The following is a 24688-nucleotide window of genomic DNA, read 5'->3' as shown; positions in this document are numbered from 1 at the left end:
TACCCACCCAGTGATGACTCCCAAGTCAAGAGCCAATTTTTAATCCATTAACCATACGCTATATTGAGAGTGAACAGTGTTTGTTTTGAATGAGAACGTCAGGCAGCTCCAGCCGAGCAACTTCCACGCACCAGAGCCTACGTGGTGCTCTCCATCAAACACGCAACCACATCGAGGAGGGGGATCAGGCTGGTTTCTCATGACACCGTTTTCCACAGAGCCCCCTCTGCAGCTATCGTATCTCCCTTCTTGTAATTCATGATGAACCGATACCTGTGTCAGATTGCCTGTCCTTGTCCCTCTTGCTAGTATAAGCCAAGTTGGTTAATACTTTCAGAAGTTGCTCACTTGCCGTTTTTTAACATCAGCAGAGCAATATATTATGTTCACAGTTTTCATTTCTAGACAGCTTCCGTTTTCTCAGTCAAGATTTAGGCTGAAAATAAGCGTTGAAATATCTGAATTCCCCACTACCTGAATTCCGCAGTTTGCTCAGTCCACCTGTAGCTTCCCTCCAGAAATCCTACGTGGAAGACCAGAGGAGCTTAAAGCCTTACACAATATTATGGTGGTTTACTTCTATCCAGTCAAATGCAGATATTTTAATTTCTTCTCTCCTTTTAGTATTTCCATGCTAGTGATACTTAAGATCACCTGGTGGGGGTTTTTTTTAATAAAAACTCCTTTCTATTTTCTTTTCCTTCCCAGCACATTCTCCTTCCCTTCTGGAGAACAGTCACGTCCATGGTAGCAGAACTACCTGCTGCTTTGCAAACCTACACGTACGTTTTCTCTTACCCTGCTTTAAATGATCCATCTTCACCTTTCTAAACTCTGTCAACCCAGCTACTCATCTTAAGTGTTTCCTACCTGATTTTATAGGTAGAATCTATTTAATCAGGAACATCACCTTGCAATAAGTCTACAATCATATTTTCCTTCTTTTCCCAAGCATTTTAACTCTTTCTTTCCTTTACTCCTTTGCAATTTTTCCCAGCCACATTTTAATTACTTTTACCACTTTATAATATTTCATTGTGAATAAAACCATCAGAAATAATACACTGTGATAAAGCAACTATGATAGTTTTTGCTTCCTTATTTCAATATCAGAAACTTGAGCAAACACTGCAACACAGTTTAAGCACGGCACTTTTTTTTTTTTTTTTTTAACTTTACAAAAACCAGTTCAACAATTTTCCCCAGGATCAAATCTTTTGCTAGGGGACTTTAACATCCTTCACGATTTACCACTCTGTCATTCCGCCCTCTTAGCACATGCTACACATGAAATTTCCACATCTCCTCCTTTCGCATACATGACCATAACAGGGTGACACAGACCCCAGAAAAATAAAATACCCATGGTATTTCGTACCACTGCGCTGCGTTGCTTCAGAAACCCATTTCAAAGCGCTTGTGAAGAGCTTCTGCCGTCGGCTCTATCAGCCGGGACAGATGTTTGTCCTGCCAGCGACTGCGGCAGGCTGCCCAGAGGGAGATAACCAGGGTCCCGCACTCCCTCGACGTCCCCAAAAAACCCCTAATGACCCAAATAAGCCACGGGTACTCAGTTACGGCGTGTGCGCTGTCTGTCCTTGTACAACAGGAATCGCTTCCGAGAACTGCAGAATTCATGTGACCTTACTGAAGATTAATACAATGGACTGAACTATTCAATTTGTGATTAAATTGTGTGTGTTTGTGTTTATGTATACATTTGTATATTACATACATTTTCCAGATTGACACAGAAGTAACTGGTGGAGATTCCTGACCTCAGTCCAGTGCGTAATCACGTTCAGCAAATACAGAACGTGCAGTAAAGCAGATCTGGTGGGGAAAAAACCCAGATCTAGCCAAACCTAGCACCTATTACCCGGGATTCTTCAGGACAGGAAATTCAGTGCAACAGTTGAGCCGAAAATACTGGGCCCAACGCTGGAGACAGCCAGCACAGTAAGTCACTAAGTTCACAGCAGCCTCTGTAAATATCTAACAGAGTATTGTTAATGTATGTAGATATATACTGCACGCACACGTTAATGACTGCGGACACAACTGAGCGTACAGCACAGGAGAAAAATTGTTTGCTGCAATGTTCAACGGGCAACTCTTGTAGCAAATCACCCCAGAGCAGTTTTCCCAGAAACCAGAATCTAAAAGAGTTTCCAGGTTAAATTCAGACTTGGTCTGAAGCCTAAACTTTTTTTCTGACCCGGGAAACCGTAAAACCCCAGAAACGGTGAGAGGTTAGGATGTAAGCTAACCGCAGCGTTACGAGGCGAGAAGGGCAGGGAAGCGATGGCAGGCGATGGGCACGCAGCATTTTCCCCCGCGCCTGCTCACGCCGCACCGAAGCCTGAAACGCAAGTTTTACTGCTGAAGCGCTCTACTCCATTACGTACCCACGTGGAAAGTTAAAACGTATTGTTCCACAGCAGGAGGGCGTTGGCATTTCGGCCCATTTATTAGCCTGTTTCGCTATAGGGTAACGCGACTGCATTCCTCGTGTTTGATCGCCTTTAAAGTCTTCCTCCTGAAAGCTCCTCGCCTGTCGGCTTGCGGCGAGCGCCTTTCTTCACAATGCGTTTTTATTCTTACACCAGAGATATTTTCTTATTAGTTATTCTCTCAGGCTGCATCGCTTCGTCCCCGTTTCCAAGGCGACAGACAGGAAGCAGGAGTTAAGCAGAATCTTTCATCTGGGAGGGGATGATGGGAATGGATGAGGGAGTTTGAGCAAGGTCAGGCATTTACCGCTGAATACAAATCTGTCACGCCTAATAGATGAAGCTCTTTAGTTTCCGAGCTACTCAGGCTGCTCCCAGCATCCAAGGAGAAAATAAAAAGACACTCAAGCATGAATGCCAATCAGCCTGTGCTGGCAACAATGATGTATATACATGTGCCATAGCAGCTGTACCAGGCTTGGCCATGGATGAAAGGAGAAATTAAATAGGTGTCAATAATTATAGAAGGTCAGGATCTAAATCCCTGAATACTAAATATATTTTAATAATACTGGATGGTGAAGCAGAGAAGTTATTAAGCCAGGAGGCTCAAGAGGCCTCGACCCAGAGTACAATGAGATGCCGGGGACGCGGCGGTGGAAAAGCGGTGGCACACAGAGGGATCCTGAAAGGCGATGGGGACACTAAGCGCATATTTAGCAAATACAGCTCTTTTAGCTGGCCTGGCTATGCTGGCTGTGCAAACAAGGGGAACAAAGTGATGGCTGGAGCTGGAAGATTTGCCGAGGCCAGGAGGGCTTTGCTGAGGGAAAGACAGGAGGGTGAGAAAACCCATCCCAGGGTGTTCACAGCTGGTCTGCTGTCCGACACAGCCACCGCGGGGTTGCAGGTATTGGAGCACAGAGGGGACAGGTATGCCAGGCAATACCTTCCTCCTCTGCCCAGAACTGGGAATCCACGTTCGAGATTTATCGCTGTGCATAGATCTGAAAATCGCAGTAGTCCATCGCCCCGTGAACGCGGTCGTAACTGCGGCTGCGGGGTGTCTGTGGTCCCAGGACGATGGCACGGCCACCTCCTCTCTCCGAACCCGACGGGCACTGCCCCGGGGACGTCGTCCCGCAGCTCGTGGCTGCAGACGTCGCTGCCATCGCAGGAGACCCCCTTTGCCTGTAAACGGAGCCAGGAGCGGGGTGCTACGTGCACGATACTCTGCAGCTTGCCATCCCCTCCCCGGGGCCGCAGCCCCAGAGGCAGATATGGACTACGCTTGGCATCATTTACAGGAAAAAAAAAAAGGTTGGTTTCCATGACAAACGCTTTGTGGGGCACAGTATCCCAGCCGGCACCACTCAGCAACTTGCAAACCTTACAGAAGGCAAGAAGATTGGTTTAGAATAAGCCACAAAACAAACCATTAGAAACTCCTCGGTGGAGAAGAGGCAGCAGGCAGGCATCCCCCCGTTCGACATTTCCTACAAGGACTACTTTCAGCCCAAAGCCTCGCGTCCAAGCGAGCGAGGAGATCGCTCCCTGCTCACGCACGAGGGGACGTGTGTTGCTCCAGAGACAGCAGAATAAATCGTGCCTGCTCCACCCCTGTCCGTAGCCACGTGCAAACGTGGACTTTTCCTGCTAAAACCGTCTCCTCTGAAGTGATGGGTTAGAGTCAGGGTTGTGCAGCTCTGCTCCCAAAACCAGCCGGGCTGAGCAGCATCGTTTGCTCCTCTGCTTTGCCGGAGAAGCCAACGGACACAAGAGCAGCTCCTTGCTTTGGGAAAACATCCGTCACAGCACAAACCGATTCGTTTCCCTCTGTCCCGCACTAATTATGAACAAAAAATAGATGAAGTGACTAAACCGCTGGCTAAACTGAACCTTCTTTAGAGGATAACACTTAGACTGTATTTTTCTTGTTTATCTACAGATTTCAACATAAAGCTGTCTCTCGCATGCTGAAGGCAAGGCTTAATGGGATTTCTGTACTGAAAGGCACAGGATAACTACAGTAGTGCAAATACACAATATTACACATGCAACATTAATTTTTATATGGCTTTATATTTCTGTGAAAAAGCTTGGTTTAAAGTTGGCATTATTAAGCATGCCTTCAACATGCTAGAAAGATATCTTAATTTTGGGATATCAGCAGGTTGATTTTGCTTTTTACTAGAGCTAGGCAATTACACATGAAGATAAATGTCATAAAGCTAGCTCAATAACATAGTCTTGCAAAAATACCAACAGCAGTAAAATATAATAAGCTGGATTCTAATATAAGCAACACAGTAGCTGAAATCCAAAGAGTTGTTTTAATTTTGAGCAACTTCACATCAGAATAATTCAAGCCAGAAATGAGAATAATTCTTCCCGGTAGACTGGCTATACGTCATCATTGACTTTTAAGAAAACACATATAGCAAAGGGTCCTGGGACCGCATGAAAGACAGACCTTAAGTCCCTCCATCTGCCCTCAGGCAGACAGTTATACCAACAGACCCCTGGCAGATGTTTGTCAAAAACCTGCTCTTAGTAACATTTAGTGATGGAAATGCTATAACCTCTCAGACACAGTGTCCCGAAGCATCATTTACACATCGATGTTTCACCAGCCTCACGATCAGAAAGGTTGGGGTGTTGTGGTACTCTGTACCCCGAATCCTGCTTTCTGCAGTGCGGTTTGGGGGGCAAATGATGTTCTTGACTTTTCTTTGACTGCTTGTAATTTTGCAAACTGGGATCCTGTCTCTTCTCAGTCATCTGTTTCAGAACCTAAATTAAAGTCTCCCAGTTCTTTCGGTCTTTCTCCTCCTTATGACCCTCTCAGAATTCCCATGGCTTTCCTCTCCGGTGTCTCTCTGGTCCCATTCAGCGAAGGGCTCAAAACTGGAGACCGGACTTCATCCAGAGGCTTGGCCAATGCTGACCAGAGCAAACAGCATTTCATTCATCTTGCCAACCATGCCGTTTCTCACACCGCAATCTGGCTTTTGCAGGCAAAGCTGTTTTAAGGAGGATTCATTTTCATGTATGATCTTAGATACGTACTTTTATCTGGTCACGGATAACAGAAATTAAGTTAGGTTTTATTGTTTCATAATCTGGCTTGAAAAATGATCAGATTTGATAGTCATACTGCAGCAAAGATTTCTTCATGTTACACATCTGGGCTCCCAGTCTGTGGGGAGAAGGGGAGTTCCCACCGCCACTGGTGCGTGGGGAGATCTCCAGAACACAGCGCTGCTGAGGGCACACCGTGGCCGCTGAAGGGAATCTATAGAATTAAACATCATCCTAATTAAGCCATGAAATTCAGCAGGTTCCATCTGCCTTTACCTTGGTGTGACAGATAATGTTTTGGTTGACAGCGATTATTTCCCATAAAAGAGAAAATGGAGTCTCACATCACCAGCACAGGGGGTGCAGGGTCAGGCTCTCTGCGCCCTACCCATGCAAGCCACGTCGTTAATTGTCCTATTTCTTGTAATAATTACAAAAAGGCACCCACCTTCACCTGATTCTCAGGCTCTTTACCCAATTCCTGTTTCCTTCCCGGGTTAACAGCTGTGACAGATGCTTCAAAATTCTTCTCCGCTCTTCCACACCACTAGATTAGCAAAATTTTGCTTTATTCAACTGAAACCGCTGCTGTAGATGTTTTAACTGACAACAACTGTGAACAGCTGTTGCTACCTGAAGGACAGATACTAACTTTTGGCAGGGAAATTCCTGCCAACTGTTTCTGTAATGAAATTGTCAATGTCTCTGAACAGCTCAGAAATCTGACATACGCTAACTTACAGATAACAGGAGGAAAAACCCACCAAGAACCCCAAAGCAAAAACAAAGAGGTAAACAAAGGATATTTAAGATTCCCTTAATCCTGGTTTAAAAAAAGATAAATGTAAGGGTATTAAAAGTCTGAATTCCTTAGAAGCAGACCAAGGCATTGCCCTTAACCATGGCTCTGGTCCTGCAAGAAGGTGGATTCATTCCGAGGCAGTCGTCGTAAATCAGGAATACAGCCGCCTAAGGTCAACATAGGTAAGCCAAAAATCTATATATGCAGGACATTAATTTAATGCCCAGAACAGCAGACGGTACTACAGTTTATCCAGCATTCTTCGGCCGTGAGATGCTCGGGTCTGGTAGGGAGCAAGGGCTCCCTCTCTGTTCCTGAAGATGGAGGGGACACAACGAGGGGCTCCAGGTTGGCGGAGGAGCCCTCGGGGTGACCCCAGCAGGGGAAATATCGTGGCAGACCACGGAGCTGCTCATGACCCTTCAGTAATGACACCACGTCCCGTGCCCGTTCTGTGAGCTACGTCCCCAAATCTGGCTCTCCCTTTGTTTCCCAGCGTACGTGTAAATAGCTAGCGCACCTCTGAACGATCGCTTGGCTATCAGAGATTCCTTTGTGCTAAAGGTAACTGCAAAGCAGTTGTACTCCGAGTACAGTATTTTGAAGATCTTTAAAAAGATTCTGCCTGCAGAGATGTCACGAGCTCAGGAGAAGGAGAAAGCATAGGGAAAGTATACCAAGAGCCAAGTATACGCCGCCCTCCTCCCTCCCTACTTTCTCAACAGATGATGCTACAGAAGGATGGAGAGGACAGAAATACATATATTTTTAGTTTGGGATCAAAGGAGAGAGAGGGAAAAAATTCTTTTTCATAGCTTCTCTTTACAAAATATTCTTTTCTTTTTCACATCAACAAATTTAATTTTCTTGTACATGCTTTAAAAGCTTTTAGAGCCATCACCCCTCCTCCCCTCTTTTTTTAAAAAGACATTTTTAAAATGGATTAAAGAGCTAGATAGATGAAATCCTGGAACTTCAGCAGTCTCGGTTCAAACCCTTACCATGGGTTAAGCAGATCTGTGCTGTTGGGAGGCAAGGACTCTTTCATCCTCACATTGAAGCTGTCCCATGTGTAAAGTAGTATAAAATAGTTACCTCCTCACCAAACTAGAGAACAGGGGCAAAGGAATAACTCTTTAGCAGGGCTTTAGGAAATTCAGTGGAGAAATGTGTGAATTTCTTGAACCTAGTCTTTGCTCTAACTACCGTTTCTTTCTGCAGAAAAGAGCCCTATGAATATGAAAGAGAATGAACTGGAAACACCTTTCACCCAAAAATCCGCGGCAGGATTAGGACAGCTCTCGTGGGATTACAGGTTCAAATCCCATTAGGTAGAAGACAGCGTTGCCATACACTGCATGCGATGGCTGCAGATGCAATTCTGGGGAAAATAGAATTACCTTAAAAAATTTGCAGAAAGTAGACCCATGAGAAAGAGAAATCCTTCAAAGTGAATAATGTGATGAAATTAAAAGAAGAAAAACATTAAACAGGCTGAAGGGATAACATCCCAAACATGAAAATTAAGCATTTGCTAGCAAAGCAGTCGCCTGAAACGCTGCACAGACCAGCGCTGTCCTGGCCAGAGACACGCCACCAGCTTTGTAGCCGCAGCTTGACGAGGCCAACGTGACTTTTTCTGCCTAATCAAACCCTTGAACCTTTTCAAAATTAACTTCTACCGTTGCAAGGAAAATTACAGTAGATATGGAAATTGATGCTGATCTCCACTCCAGTGGTACCAAGTTGTTGACTTCTGCATATCTCTATTTGCAGTCCTGCAACTACAGTTGAAAGCAGACACGTTTGAGGAAAACAGGACCATTAAATAATCATCTTTATGAGGCCATCATAAGAGAAACCCTCTGCCCAGCAGCCTGAGCAGGGCACAGCGCTGGCTCGCAGCACGGAGAATGCCATTCCAGCTACCCGCGCGAGGAAAATTCTGCTTTTTCCCGCTGGAGGGGCCAGCACATTTAATTTTGACAGGACCAATTTCAGAGTACATGCTCCAGGACAGTAAATGGTAACTTTTGATGGCTGCTCACCTTGGCCCTCTATTCCTCAGAGAATCAGGGCGTTTTCTGAACAAATAATGGCTCTCACTGCTTTCAAGCCATCCCCTCCCCAGCCCAATCTTCTACTCCCAGGGAAAGTAACAGCAAGGCGAGAATGCTGCTGAATATAAATAGGAGTAAAGCACATTATAATTACAAATCTGGCTATCCAATGTACAGCTCTAAACCCTGAAATGATAGGCTGACACTGTCATCCCAACCCAGACACCAATTACAATTACATCTAACCGAGGCCACTGAGCCAGACAGGGGAAGGGGTGGATGAAAGATGCACCATCTCAGGGATTCATCTCCTAAACTTCCAAGAAATATCAGTCTGCAAATTATTAGCAAATCACTTGAGCTAAATAATTAATATTTAAACACGGGCCATGAAGTTATTCCTAAATGTTAATGGTGGGAATGGGAGAGAAGGGAGGGATGAAGGAGAGGAAGGGGGAGAATATGAGAAGCCTGCTTTTTTTTTTTTCCTGTCACTCAGATAAGACATTTGCATTCCTAGAAGAAATGTGCCTGCTTCCTCCCTTAGGAGCTCGCACAAGGCTTTTTTTTTTGTGATTTTTTTTTTTTATTATTATTTTCCCCCTTATTACTCTGTGATCCTGCAGATGGAAATAAACATACAAACAGAGAAAGTCCTAATAGGTCTGAATCAACATCAGAACCAAAAAAAAAAAATCATCATCTTTGTCCCCAAGTCCATGCTTGGCATTGTCAGAAGGCAGGAGCACTGCTTTGATCTTAACAAGAGACTGTCTGCTCCTAAACTCTAAACTGAGCTTGCACTGCAAAATCAATTTGTGAGCTCATTACATAAATCCATATTAAACTATTTAGTCTATATTTAACACTATAACAAGTATAGTCAGGGTGAATTAAATGGATTTTATTCCAGGTGGCGAAGAGCCAAAGTTTGCCCTTCGTCTTTTAATTCTCTTCCCAGACTCATCTTTTGCAACACTGAAAAATTACTTTTTACACATAGGAGAGCACACGCAAACACACGTACACAGGGATGGCAAAGCTCTCAGGCTTTTATTGTTGGAGCTGTAGGTGCTAATGAAATCAATATATTCTAGTCCTCAGAGTGATACTGGCAGCACGTATTTGTTATCTCATGCACATGCTCCATGTGTTGTCCTGTACCATTGGCCCCAAGTATGAACAAAAGCAAAACTAATAGAATATCTAGCGGTTTCCTAAATAGGACCACGTGTAAGTCTCTACGTGTTTGGGGGTTGTTCTCCCTAAATCTTTCCGCCAGGGACCAAGGCTATGAAGTTAGTATCGCTGACAAATATGCCTGAAGATTAATTTGCTGTTTCCCCATAAACCAAACACATTCAGCTATTTCTTACCCTTTCTTATCGTTGATCAAATGGCAGCTCAGCAAATAGGTTTCTGCTGGGAAGGTGACATGGTAGTGCACTACGTATAAAAACCCATCAGCGCTCAGGACCGCAGACAATGCATCTCCTGACCTTATTACTCCTGAGCTCTGCAGTGTAACTTCATCTACGCTTCTAAAGGAAACTGTTATGTTTAGGGAAAAAATGAGCACCTGCAAAAGGGGGAAAACAGATGACAAAGAGAGGAGTTAACTTAAAAATTAAGCGCTCTCTGGCTAGCGAAGTGGCAGGCAAAGTCAGAAGCCAGGGATGAAACACCCAGCTATACACGGCCAAATGAACAAGGCTAGAAGGACACGAGCCATACGGAGGTGAACAACTCTGAAGTAACTTAAATTCCTAGCCAGTGACCCGCTACAGAATATACAAACACCTCATGCTTTCTAACGTAGTTAGTTTTAGGACACCTTTGATAAACAGGCAAATACTATTGAACTCATTTGATCGGTAGGCATCCCAGTGAGTTACTGGGAGGTTTGTGGCAAAACCTTTGTCACACCAGGGTCAGACTAGCAGTTTAGGCACTGGTCTGTCTTTCCTCTCTAAGGCTTTTCTCCATATTTTTCCCCCAATTCCTTCCTTAGAGATGGTTTAAAGGAAGAAAGTCTATGCCCCCCCAAGCTGCAAAATCCAGTAGAGCCCCCTAACAACTCCCTGTTAAATCACTGAAACTCGGACCACGGGTATTTCCCTGGAAATAAGGGCAGAAGGACCTTGGCCTATGGCCAACCCTCAGAGCCTACACATGCACATTCAGGGATGACCAGGGCTTCTCTGAAACTTGCGCCGTCACCTCTGCTGACAGTAAATCCCCTTCCACCAGTGTCGGTGGAGTCACAGCAGACCCCCTGCAGGAGCTGCAGTCTGCAGCATCCTGCAATTTTCATTTGGGTTCTTTCCCCCCCCCCATTTGCAAGATCAGCTTCTGCCAATGCTCTATTACTTAAATTGAGTGCATTAATATATCTAAGGTCTCTTTAAAACTCTTAATTGTCTGTTACCTTTAAAATAAAGAAACGAAAAGGCTATGGCATCTTCACAGTCTACTCAAGTAACCTGTATGTAAAAAAAAACCCAAACCACTTTCACATGTAGACCACACGCACAGCAACTCTTCGCCTTTGTCTATATGAAATTCAATTACATAGATATACGGCTATATATAGACACTCACAGCTTCTTTCAAGCCGCAAGAAGTCTGATGTTCACAAATGAGGGAAGAAAACAAACCCGCCGGCCTTTGGAGAGCAGAAGACACAGAGCTGAGGGGCAGCAGATGCACAACCGCTGGATCCAGGTGGCAACAGTCACCCACAGCCGCAACGCCGAGACTTACCTCACCTCACCTTCGAGCTTCTTCAGAATTTGACTCGGCACCCTCTGTGGGGTTTTCTACAGCTTTACTTCACTGTGTAATAAATACGTTGCATTGCTCTCATGAAAGCGTAAAACACTGAGGTTATGCCAAACCTGAACGAACAACTCTTCAATGAGCTGTTCATGAAAACCTGTTTTCTTTGCACTCGATTCCTACATGAAAAATGAAGCTTTCTGGTATGCAAGCCTAGTCATTCAGACAATACTTGTGAAAACCAAAATCTCCTTTTCAAGGTTTAAAAAAAAACCCCAAACCCCACAAATCCAATAGAATACTTCATAGTAAGAGTTCCTATGTGAAGTCATTAGATTCAGTTATCCGCACCAAACTCACACAGGACTAAAAAGAACATTGCTTTCCATATTTATAACATAGTCATTTCAGTTCTCCTATTCTGACAAATTAAATTCTAAGAGATCTCAAGGTCTTAGAACTAATTGTGCAGTTATTCATTCTATCTTGTGATTATTCTGACATTACCATGTAAAGTCAATATACAGTAAGTGATATTTTAATTAACACCACTTAAACCCTAATTGTATTGCAGTTTCCCATGATTATTATTTCTCAACACATATCCTTTATTAAAGACAAAAAATCATGGTAAGGCTGGATTTTAAATGGTTAATAGCATTATAGGAGATTATTACCCTTCTCTGCCTTTTTTTTCAAATTATCCTAAATCTATTTTAATACATAGTTGTGTTCCTGTTAGAGTACAGACAACAGCTCTTCCTCTCTTACATGCAATAGGTTTCACAGCATTTTCTGTAAAATTCTATCATGTCTTTACAGAACCTCTGTGCTCAGATCACTCTTTCATTGTAAGTTTTGGGTTTTTTAAAGAAAGCACAAACATGTTTGTGAATTGTTTGGGAAGCACAAATGTTCTTAAGGTATCTGACACCTTAGATGACTAAGGTAACTTCAAAAACGACCGCTAAAATCTCAATCTTCCAGTCCCGCACTCATCTGCTGTTGACTGCTAAAGGCATGAGAGCTCCCCAAATACTTCAATTTCTCGCAGGAGCTTCTGGCTCACCTGAACTTCTCTCCCTGGCCGTACAAACCTGCAGCCAAATCCCGAGAGCTCCCTGCCTGCCCCAGGCAGTGACCTTACGCAGGTCTTTCACACACAGCAAGGCAGCTCCAGCACAGCTGAGAACCATCTCACCCCAGAACACCTGACATTTCATAGGAATACATCCATCGGCGAGAGGAGTGACTTTCTACTTCAGACCAGGAGAAACCTGGGCTCACCACGCTCTCATGTGACCCCTCTTCCCCGACCAGGGCCTCTTTCTTGCTGAGTTTCTCCCTGACTGTCCAAACGTTCAAAATTTGGCCTGCACCGAGGTTTAACTCGGTTGGGGGAAAGCAGAGTGACTCCAGCACAGAAGCTCATCCTCCTGAGCTTCATAGGAGACTGTGGTGGTGTAGAAACCCAGCTGCCAGGTTTTTAAACCATTATAGCTCTTACAGAACAAAGCCACCAATCTTTGATATCAGTATTTTAAGACAGGATCACTCATCTCTAAATGCATCTTTCCAGAAACCGTTACAGTCCAAAGTTTCCAGCAATGTTCACTAGATCAATGGAAAACAGAACCAGACATCATCTCATGAAGCCAACTAATCCTTTCCTACATCCCATGGCTGGATTAAAAATATCCCTAGCACATATTTACCTAACTTGTTCTTAAAGACCTGCAAAGATGGAAGCTCAAAAAAATCCTCCAAGATAATCCCCTGCAGTCCATCTACCCAGACATGCCTTCTAAGCACCTCTGCTGTTTTTAGGATGGCCTTTCTACGCCAATTTTTTTTTAAACTAGAAAAATATTCTGCTAATTTTGCATTTTCGCGTACGTCTGTTATAAATCCCCAGTAAGGTGTCATAATATTATGGCAAAGACCACCATAAAACCATATAAACAAAATTTATTCTTACTATTACCATCATTATTACTGCTTATGCGGTGCAATAAATGTGAACAGCTTACCAGTTGTGCATACCAAAATAAGGACATTAAATCTCTTGTTTCAACACAAAAACTCCCGATGCTATGGTTCAGGAGGTTATTCTTCTCCCCATCCCTGGGCATCAGGTGCTTTTTCTGCTTGTTGCTCCCAGCGCTTTCCCCTGAAGCACCTCTTTGGCCACCAGCAGTGGTAGGGCTCCAGACAGGATGACGATACAGCACATTAAATTCCTCCAGGGTCCAGAGCCACCAGGCACAGCCCCCCCACGGGCCCCCGCTGCCTGGGGCTGTCGCCTCACCTTTGGGAATAAATGATCGCGTCTGGGCTACATCGCACTTCATCCTTGGAGCTGCGTCCCACGGAAGGTTACGCCTCATATCCCTAAGGTATATTTACAACTTTGCAGGAGTTCTTTCATTTCAAAGCATCTTAAATACTCAGGGCTGTGTTGCAGCTCAGTAGAGTGCAGCTTTTCTAGCATAAAAACAGAGATGAGTTGCACGCCGTAGGATATGTCAGGGGAAACTCTCCTGCAGCTAGAAACAGACTTTGAGGGTGCTGAGTCTGCTCAAACGGTGCTGGAGAACCGTGGGTGATGGAGAGCGACGCTGCACCCCACCTCCGTGTCCCTCCTTGGGAACAGCACCCCAGAGCCAGCACCACAAGTTTTCTAGCCAAGAGCCACTGGGCAATGGCCAAACCAGAGGCAGCGAGCGAGCCACCAGCTCGGCAGTGCGAAGGGACCCTGGTCCAGTGCAGGAATTTGCCCCCACGCTCTTTTATTTCTAGCCGAAGTCCATACGGGCAGTATAAATCACACCACATGACTAAATAAGCCTTCAGAAAATAAATACATTTCCACATCCCAGTGGAATTACCGCTCCCTGCATTAGAGAAAAAAAAAAAATTCTACTCTGAAATTTGAGTGGGATCTTGAAATAGTCTCTCACTTCTTTCTTCTGCTCTGTCTCTGCCTACACAATGCGAAGTAGCTGTGTGAAATTTGCTATTTCTAACTCAGGGCATAAAGAGCAGACTGAAGAGACAGCACATTCCAGCTTCCTCTGCAAAGGCAGGATCAGGATTATTAGCACAAAATTATATCTGTCCAGCCTCTTTTTAAAATTTCCAGTAAAGAACATTCCTCATCACTACTTTTTCACTGGTTTACCAACTGTTAAAAAAGAAACCCCATTTTTCCTGATATTTGAAATCATAGGTATTATTTCAGACTAATTTTAAGGGTAACCATAAGCAGAATTAACGCATGTGGTTTGGCTTTCCAACAGACTTGCAAGGAATACAAATCTGATGTTTTAATGCCAATATAAGCTCAGTTTCTTAGAATAGAGATGGATTTTATTTTGTGGTTGTTTTTTTAATGGGGAAGTAATTATAAATAATACTAAATTATAACTATAAATAATAAGTAATAGAATAAGTAATACTAAATAATACTTACGATAACAAAGGGAGGGGAAACAGTGCCTCACAATGTTTTTGTAACGGGAATTCAGGGACAAAGGAAGTTTTTTTGAAAATGGAGTCAACCCCTGTTTCTTTTACAAAGAAAAGTAATTCACAGGTTTCCCAAGCTAAGTCTTGTTATACAGAAATGCAAAGTCTTTGCAAAGATCTTGCGCATGCAAAAATGTTAAATCTGCTAGCTGCTAAGCCGCAAATCTGACATGAGAAGGAGCTACGCAACTTGTAAGTAGAGGAATTAAAAATAAAGAAAAAGAACGTGACAAAAATGACAAAGCGAATGGCTCAGAAAGCTGAGCCCGCGCAGCGGGGCTCGGAGTGAAACACCCGCTCGATGGGGACCAGACAGCGAGGACCAGGCCACCCACGAGCTTCAGCTCTCTGCACCCTTCCCTTTCTCCCTGCAGCATCCATCTTTGGACATCCTCAAACATCTGGAGATCATTTGTGGATGGACATGCAATCCCTTCTTGAATGCCAAGAGTGAAGACTCAATTTACAGCACTTTTACCAGTCTCTGGGAGAGGGTGTCTTCCTAAGCTGAAGATTTTTCTAGCAAGGAATTTATTGCAGGAACATAGCTAATAATTATCCTACCGTATACACAAGTTGACTATTTCAGGGCTGTTTTTATCTGAACTTTCACTTGCTAGAATAAAACAATCCCTCCACACATCTCGTGAATATCTGAAAAGGATGGATCCGTGAGAAGCCACCGGCATAAAAGCAAATAACTGTCTGGGAGTTCTTTATAGGAAGATTTTCTTCTGGGATGCTCTCCTCATCTGAAGTTATGCATGTCCATCACTCACCACCACGCTGTTCTCTATTCATTTTCTGGGTGTGCAAATAACAGGTTTTATACAGCTATAAAAATAAGACAGTCAGCTGAGATCTCTTTCATCTGCTTTTTCTTGCTGAGAATTTGTTTTCCTGTACACGCAACCAGAAGTACATATTGTAGGCTTTATTCCTGGTACCTGCTCAATATGATCGCACATTTCCATAGATCGTATAAAGTCCATCGCCCTTTAGCAGAGTTAGGGAGCAGAAACAGAGGAAGCCAGGCACTGGAGCGGCCTGAAAAACCCAGAACGTGTGTGTTGGAGATAAGAGAACTGAAATCCTTAAATCTGCCTCATTTATTGCTTTGGTTTTTTACAGAAATCAGAAGCATTTAAAGTTTCTTTTTTTTTTCTTGTTACAAACTGGTGAGCAATCTCCTCCTAAGAGGGTAACATTAAGGTTGTTAATGGGAAAGAAAGGAAAAAGGAGAAGAAACAATCCCAAGCGCCTTTTCCCCAAGTGTGCTGGAATCCACAAATGTACTTTGATTTATTGACTAATGTGTGTATCACAGACCATCTACCACCACTTATTTTACTCTAGTTCATAATGCCCTGTAAAGTACAATGCCTCTCCAGTCATAATCTCAGTTTAAAAGGACAGAAATTTTATATTTCTCAGGGAGCTCGTTGGCTTTTTACAGTCTAAGCAACACATACCAAAATAGTTTTGAGCATGCTATAGCCACATCTGGAATACTAAAAGAGGAAGCTATTATCTGTGTGAGCTCATAGCCCGTTCAGCTTTCACTTCTCATTTCAGTATTGTCTAATTCCAATTTAGCATCCCAGCATTTACAAGGGGTGTATTTGGTCTCAGTCTGAGCTCATTTATTCTTGCTTTAATGCCAACTTATGTGCTGCTACTTCAGGTTCTACAGTTAGTGATGGTCAGCAATGGATGTGAATCTACATGTCCACGTAACAACAACAGTAGTAGGAGCACTCAGACTGATTATACTTTTCTATCCCAGTAAAACTTTCAAAATCCCCCAACAGAAAATACACAACGTATTTAACCCACTGAATGTCCCAAATTACTTGCAAAACTTAAAGCAAAAACTATCTGCAGTATTACGAACCACACACACACAAAAAAAAGTTTAAAAGTGACTATTTTACCCTGATATAAGTTTGGGGTAGAAATCACTGTTAGGGTAAAATCATTATTAGTTCAATAAAGGGTTTATCTGACCCTGGTTTTCAGGAAAAAGAAGCTCAGATAAGCCTTCAACATGACTCCCTTCCACATTAATGGCTCCGGAAGGGGACGATAGCTATTAAAGAGTATATTGAAATTTCTTTGGGCTCTCATAAAAACCCGCCAACGGCAAGCGTGGGCTCTGCTGGGTCATTGCGGGCCCCAGGAAGGGGGGAGCCCCCGCCCGAGCCCCCCGGCCAGACCCCAGCTACTCGGTGATGCCACGGGGAGCTCGAGCTGAGCCCCAGACGCGTGCTGAGCATGGCCCAACAGAATCAAAGCAGAGGGAGCTACGTTCCTCCCGCCACGGCCAGCCCCACCGCTTCATTTGTATTTATGGCTGGCTACTCCACCATCTGTGCATGCTGGCCCTCCCTTCGTCTCAGAGGAGTTGGAGTGGCATTGTTTGAAGATCTGATTAAATAGCCAGAAAAAAGTAATCCATCACTTAAAAAGGGAAACAGAGACAGTTTACAATGGCGTCCCGTAGCTCTTTAGGATTTTCTTTTCATTTTCTTCTATTTTAATTTTAATCCAATGCCAAACATAATAAACACCAACACGGAGCGTAAAATTTACTGACAGCATTCCACTTGCAATGACTAGCTGGGAGCAGCAATGAGTTATCCAGTTTCCCCTAGGATGATCCTAGCACCGGATTAAACCCCACTACAACAGGAGATGGCCTGTTTCCTTCAGATGTTCATGTGTGTAAATACAATCCAAGCGCACGAACTGAATATGAGATTCATCTTAAAAGAAAGCAGAAAGAAAACAAACAAAAACCAAAGGCAAAACAACTGTGCATCTCCCCAGAGTGAGATCTGAAGTGGAGCAGGTTGTTTCTGAGCAGGATGATGATCCCAGCCAGCCTTCCTCAATATCACATAATAGACGTTTTTTCTGCCAGTGAATCTAGTTCGGAAGTGCCTTCTCATTTTCACATTCGTCCCTAAGGGAACGTAACCTCATTGTCACTTCTGGCGACTGCACAGAGGGAAACGCTCACCCAGCAAGATCCTGCACTACGCTGGGTGTAGGGCACGTACGAAAGTGGGAACCCAAATAAATATCTGCCGCTTGATGCAAATACCCAACCACCAACCTCAGGTAGTCAATTAGCCCTGCAAAGCAGGGTGAGGAGGGAGCCCAGGCTGGAGGGTCACACTAGCAGGAGGAAAATAACAACAATCACATCTCTACGGACATTACAGTTCTTCTCCCTTTACGCCCCTCCCGGATCTCCCACTAAGCTGCATAATTTCATGGCTGCAAAGTGTCTGCGGCATGAGCGTCTAGGGCAGAGGGAGAGAGGGAGGGAGGTCTCTGACAATTCCCCAGTTGCTACTGGAATTGCTTTCAGGCAGTGGAGAGAAAAGAAGGAGAACAGGCTTATAAAGGAGATGCTGAATCACAAGGGAGAAGGAACGAGAGGGAGGTGAGCTTCAAAGATGTGCAAAATCCATGTCCAGCCATTCATTTGGGATCAAGAGAGAAAACAGAGGGAAAAACCTTAGCCCTGTTCCCATTTTCATTTGCCTTAAGTATTTGCATGGAGACAACTTTGCAAACTGGGGATCCGAGGCTTCCAGCGGTGCTTACTCCTCACTTTTGTCTACCAGCTGACCTCAGCTATGGCCACGTGGCAGTGCCACCTCCCTCTGTACTGCCTGGAACCACTCTGGGTAACACTGCCCATAACTCAACAGCTTACAGGACTGAACTTTGATGGATCTCAGCAAACATTCCTGCTCAGTGTTCAGATAGGGGTCCTTAAGAGTCAGACTACTGCAGCTAACAAGAACGTAGACCATGGCTGTACTTATTTCTCTATTTGTAGGTGCCCAGAGTTTTGGCAAAGCTTTAAAACTTCACACTGATGCTGTGTGGAAACGTTTCAAAGGATTTCCCAAAGAAATTCTATGGTACGAGCTATCAGGCTGGTTAACTGATCTCAGTAGGGCTGTCTCGACTGAGTATTTGTGGGCTACCAAGATTCTGCTCTTCCCAGTCCAACTCGGAGCATGAACGACACTTCAGCATGTTCTCTTGTTCTCAGCTTACTGCCATAGCCCATGAGAGGTAGCAAGTGTAACCTGCAGCCCAGTGCAGGTCATTAATCATTTACAACCCAGAAACTTTGAAAGGCTTTTATCCATGTTTTACATATCATCTAGCTTAAGATGAAGACATCTTTCTGTTACTTAAAAACCCATAAAGCAGTAAACACTTAGGCTGCTGCACAGCGCAGTCCATAAAACCAAACACCTATTAATTTCAGAGCAACAAAAAAAAAAAAAAAAAAAAAATCCTTCCAGCATGTAGACACAAACCTTCTGATCTCAACGGTTGGCTGCATTTGATAGCCCACTGACGAACTGATCTTTCTCATACTTTCTTTTTCTTCTCTTTCCCTTTCCCCAAGACAAATGTTCTACAACAGCTTGATGCAGAACTATGTATAATATAATTCTCTACTGCTTATGGACTACTTTAGTCCATCACCTCACCCATTTATGATCACCTTCTCTTATTTCAGCAGGATAAAGCCGACCAATAAAGACCAAGACACTGCTGTTGGCTTTTCATGCAGGTTTAGTTGGCCTCCAGAGTCATCTCTAGGACAAGGCCAGCATTTGTAATTGCCCCAGTGAACAAAATGCCTCAAACTATCTGATAGCCTGGACACGCTTTTAACTACAGCCAGCCAGCTGGATAAGTATGAGGGAGTAAAGAATAGTAGCTGCTCATTTGGGATTTTTATGTTAATAGCATTAATTACATCTACAATTCTGTATGTCCTTTGCATCTTACCAGGCTCTGGGATGATTAGCTGTGCACTGGCCTGTGCATTTCCAGCTTCATTTTCAGCTACACACTGATAAAAACCTTCATCTGACTTTACCAAGCCCAGAATCCGTAAGTTGCTGCCACCCTAGAGAGACAGCAAAAGAGAAAGAAAGGAAGTGGAGAGAATTAATTAGAAAAACACCATCCAAAGTGAATGTGGATTACAAAACCTTTCCAGAACAGCTACACTGTGAAACAAGGTGCTATGTATGTAATCTCAGCTCCAGTGCACGTAGTCCTGGTCCTTAGAGGGCTGTAACCATAAGCCTTTTCATCAGGAATCTCTTGACGCCTTGTGGTCTTTGCGTTTTGTTTGATGGTGCCTATGGCCCAAGGGTAAATTCACTTTCTTGCACTGAGTCCATCCAACACCCTTCTCGAGAATTAAGCTCCAAATTACAGCCATCACTTGAGTAGTGCGCTGAATTTTGTCTTGGCCCTTTGCCGCAGGGAAGATTTAAAAGAACTTTCAACTTCTGCATCTTTGAACAAATACTGCTCTGAAGGTCAAACCCTCCTTATGGCTTGAGGCCTGGAGATCCTCAAGAAAAGGTCACTCTACGCTCACTTCATTTGAAACAGATTTAACTTTTGACTTCTGTTAGCACAAGCAGAAACCAATTATGTTGGGTAAAACAGCTCAAGTGAGGTGTATGCTTTGGCTGAAACGTACCTTCCGTTAACTACTAAGTGAAAGAACTTTCTAACACCTCCACCACACAACCACGGCAGCAATAGAGCCGTCCTTTCCTTGGACAGCTGCTGGCTGCTTTCTAATAAGCAGTGATATATAAAAAAAAAAGATTGAATTTGCTATAATATATGGCAGAATAAGTCTCTCCTGCATGAAAACCACATTAGAAATAAACTCTTTTTTTTGATAGGTAATTGAAAGACATGATGATAATCAATATTATTCGTTACAAGGTGAAAAGTTAGAAAGCACTGAACCAAGCCACGTCTCTGAACAAGCCACACCTCGTGGCCCATGGCCATCTTCACAGCAGCTGAAGTTTTCAGGGGTGTTCTCCAACATCTCAGCTCACTTACAAGTGACACTGCTTGCAGGAGAGGCCAGTTAAATCAACCCTTTTAGAAAACACAGCACAAATTCTTACCCTATAGAATAGTGACACTTAAACTAAAAGAGGTTGGAGTCCTGGATGGGGACGTTACTTTAGGTAGGGTGCACAACAATTCTCCCTGAAAAGTTGTAATTATGTCAAATAAGCCCCTGTGTCTGAGTACTATTTCCTTGGAGAAGAAATCTACTATTTTTCTTCAGAAAGGATAATGGTGAGGAAGGGAAGTCAGTAACACCTGGCAAACAATATTATTAACAGCAACTCAAAGTATGACCTGACACTGTTACTTCTCCGTGAAAAGACCTCGTTCCAATATCACTAAAACTGGGAGACAATGTCAATGTACTGGACCTAACACATCTCAACGCAACGTGCATTATTTGTATTAGAAAACAAAATTTCTTCCACCTCCTTCGATTGGATCAAATACCAGAATACATTTCACAACTTCATTTAAAAAAAAAAAAAAAAAAAAAAAGAGTAATTCTAGTAAGTAAAAGCCAGATAATTACCACTATCTGAAAATAGTCGCTAGGAATGACCACTTCTCCATTCTTGATCCACTCCACCGTAGGAACAGGCTTACCAGACACGGCACATTCAAACTCAATATCCATACTCTCATAGGCATGAAGATTTGAAGGGCGAATTAAAAACCATGGTGGAACTGCAAAAAAGATGGGGAAAAAAATGAAAGTGGCAATAAGTGGATATAAATTAAGGCTTAGCAAGTAAATCATTTCAATAAGCCTGAAAAATATTAGACATAAATAGAAAATAAATCTGTAATTCAAATTATTCTCTTTAACCCTGAGCCTATTAAATACTAGAGAAAGCATTTATTCTAGAAAATATGCTTAAGCAGGTCGATGTTAACTTTTTTTTTTTGCCAAAAGAAAGAACAAAAACCTCAATTTAGAAGACGCGTAAGATTTATGTATAACAAAATATATATGTAATTCTCACTAAGCGAGCAGGGAGGTAATAAAATCTCCCTCATTTCAAAGGGATCAGATGCCAACTGCATACGTAACAAGGTCCTGCAAGTCAACATATGGACAGGCACTTACAGGTACAAGACAAGTCCACTGACAAATACTACAAAATTAGAAATATTTAGAGTAGAGATATTTTCATAAAACCAAGAAGGACTTCTGGCTGGGTTTATAGAAGATAAGGAGATAATCAATAACCAGGAAATCTGTCCCTAGTGATTGGAAGAAGAAAAAGGTTGAAATATCTTTGCTGGAAATGAATTCTTATTAAGCTAGCAATTACCTGTTGCCTTGTATTACTATAATGTATTCACAGTTTTTCAGTATGCTAGATGATATGCTAATTTAATTTCATCATTATTGTAATACTAGGATGATGGAAATTAGCAATTTGAGGCAAACTGTTAATAACATCACATTTCTAATGAGCTCCCCCCGCATTGTACTGAAAAACACACACAAAAACTCAGCAGCCCACGTACATTTTGTCAGTTTTTGTAGGGGAACAACAGTCTCTGTTTTGAATATCCATGGTTGCCAGAAAGCCAGAGTAGATTAATTTCTAAGTACCATCCATGACTTATCATTTCAGACAGAAAATCCAATTGTATTTCTTGAGCCATCACTCCCGATGTCTGATTATAATATTTATAAAGCCATAATATTAAAAAACTCCTCTAAATTAAAAGACAGCGAAGATTATAAAATAAATTGCACAGAAGCTAAGAAATGTTAGAGCCAAGGCTGCCCTTGCATCCCGAGCTCAGTTTGCGAGGCTTACAGCACATTTCTCAATTACACCGTCAAATTCTGTTTCTTCACAGCCTCCCTAGGCGCTGCAGGAGGACCCCGCTCGCCGAAAGAGCAATTCAGGATTTAATTTCAAGCTTCCTTTTTAGTACATGGCTTCATGCTTTCTAGTTTTCAAACTTTTCTCTGCAAACAAAATGATTGATTTCCCAGTGGTTTTTTTTCTCTGGTTCCCATTTCTACAATACCGGTGTGATCCACAAACGTTTTTAAACGCGTAGGAGTCGGACACTAAGAGGTGCTACTAGCCAAGCTACCAGTGAGAGGGCAGAAGTACCCTCCTCCATTTTCTTGTCCAGTTAGGTATGATTTAGAGCAGTCTCTGTTAGAGTACTCCACGGACTACCGTGGGGTTTTTGCACATCAGACCAAAAAGTCTCACTGGGGATGCAGAAAACGAGGAAAACAGTTGCAACATATGAACACGTGGCATAAGCGACGTCTGCTAGGAATACCGTGGCAGATGTACAAATAAAATTGTGTTCTTCAGGGTTTGCATTTCATCACCTTAACTACAAAACTCTTTTTTTTTTTTTTGCCTTTTTGACAATAGTTTCCAGCATCAGTAATAAATGAAGGCAGAGTCCTAGACATCATCACCTCTTCAATCATCTGCTCCCAAGCTAATCCCGAGTGCTCTCCAAACTTGCGTGCACAATGAGGTAGAAATACTTTTGAGAAAATGAGATTATTATATTTAAAAACTGCAAATAATGCATAACACCAAGCAGATCAAAGTAAGACTGCAAAGTTTTTATGTCAGCTTTTTCTTGATTTTAGCAATTGTTTCTGCTTTTGAGCTAAGTTACCTACACTTAAATAAACATCTGTCCTGGGCCCCTCCAGCACCATTCCTGTGTCCCATCTTCTCTATTCCTCCTTCAGATTGGTCTCTTGTTTACCATGTATTTAATAATTTAGGATACCTAGAAGCTCCCAATCCAGTTCAGATCAAACCCAATGCATGCAAATTAAAACCGATGAGGTGTCCTGATTAACTTAGCTGCCTAATTTCCTATCGCAAAGGCTCAGGCGGATGCGCGGGTCAGAAAAGCTCCAGGCTGGGCTCTTCTTGCTCTGTGGCCATACAGACATTAAACCAGGGTCTCCAGACCACAGCACCACACAGTGCAGGAAATTTTGTAGATGATTTTTCAAATAAAATATCACTCTTAAGGGAACACTAGTAACTAGGATGCTGATCAAGAGGTTTGTAAAAAATAGTATCGCTTAGACTAGAGATGCACAAAAAAAGACAATTCAGTGGCTGAGTTACGAAGAACCAGCATTGACAGTACGGCTCAAGGGAAAAGAAACAAGCTCTTTGGGTAAGAAATACCCGAAGGAAAAAAAATTAAGATGGAATCACATTCATACATTAATTTTTAATGCTTTTTTTTTTTTTACACTAGAATCCTACCATAATTTATTCAACAAACTCACATAAAACCACCAGTATCTATGTAGTTTATAAACCATATAATTTTTCAGAGCTGACAAAATCACAAACTACTCAATCTTCATTAATGTGCTTTATTGCGATGTCACCAGAAGCCTGCAATTAATTTATAGACTTGTAATTCACAGATTCCCGCCAGTTATGCTTTACGACGCACACGCTTCTAGACCCTGACCCCGCTTGCCGGCAGCTTTTCATTCCCTCCACCAGCACAGTTGCTCCTCTCTCCTCATTTCTCCCTTTTTTTTTTTAAATTGCTGGCATTTTTCTAGACTGCTAGAAAGCTTGATGCTTTCTTTTTTTATGGTTTATGTTCAGTATATGCATATCAGGGTGTTGAGTTTCATACAGAATAGATGTATTTAACAATTATAACGCACACCCCAACACCCTTGCAATAGTGGGGTAGGTGTGCCCCCTATTTTTTTTAAGGATGCCATTAAAGTGAGTAATTTGCATAATTACTTTGGTGGAAATTATGCCGTATTAAGCGCAGGTAAGACACCACAAATAAGGACAACGTAACACCCTAAAGCAGACAGATATAACACATTTAGACTGGAAATATGTATGCATATATATATAAAATGTCAAGCACTATAAATATACATTCTATAAATATTTTATACATCAATAAATGTCAAGCGCTGCCATATTTGCTCTCTATGTGTTTTTTTCTCAGTACTTAATATTTTAAAGGCATGCATATGTGAACAAGGCTGATGAGGTGGGTTGCAAAGGAAATAAAAATACACGCCATTTTCATGTTCCTTC

The 24688-nt window shown here is 42.7% G+C and overlaps 1 protein-coding gene across 2 annotated transcripts in view; it reads right to left on the bottom strand.

Annotated features, from left to right (window-relative positions):
* Positions 1-24688, bottom strand: part of DCC (DCC netrin 1 receptor) — a 572411-nt gene that overhangs the window by 200682 nt on the left and 347041 nt on the right. For both annotated transcript variants that reach the window (XM_052778515.1, XM_052778516.1), the window contains exons 6-7: positions 21163-21317; positions 19530-19650 (exon numbers count right to left, since the gene is read on the bottom strand). In XM_052778515.1, coding sequence (XP_052634475.1) covers positions 19530-19650; positions 21163-21317 — 276 coding nt within the window. The remainder of the gene's footprint in view (positions 1-19529; positions 19651-21162; positions 21318-24688) is intronic.

The sequence above is a fragment of the Harpia harpyja genome, chromosome Z (assembly GCF_026419915.1).
Source record: "Harpia harpyja isolate bHarHar1 chromosome Z, bHarHar1 primary haplotype, whole genome shotgun sequence".
NCBI lineage: Eukaryota > Metazoa > Chordata > Aves > Accipitriformes > Accipitridae > Harpia > Harpia harpyja.
Note: the sequence above shows the minus strand (reverse complement) of the source record. Positions and strands in the feature narration are given on the sequence as shown.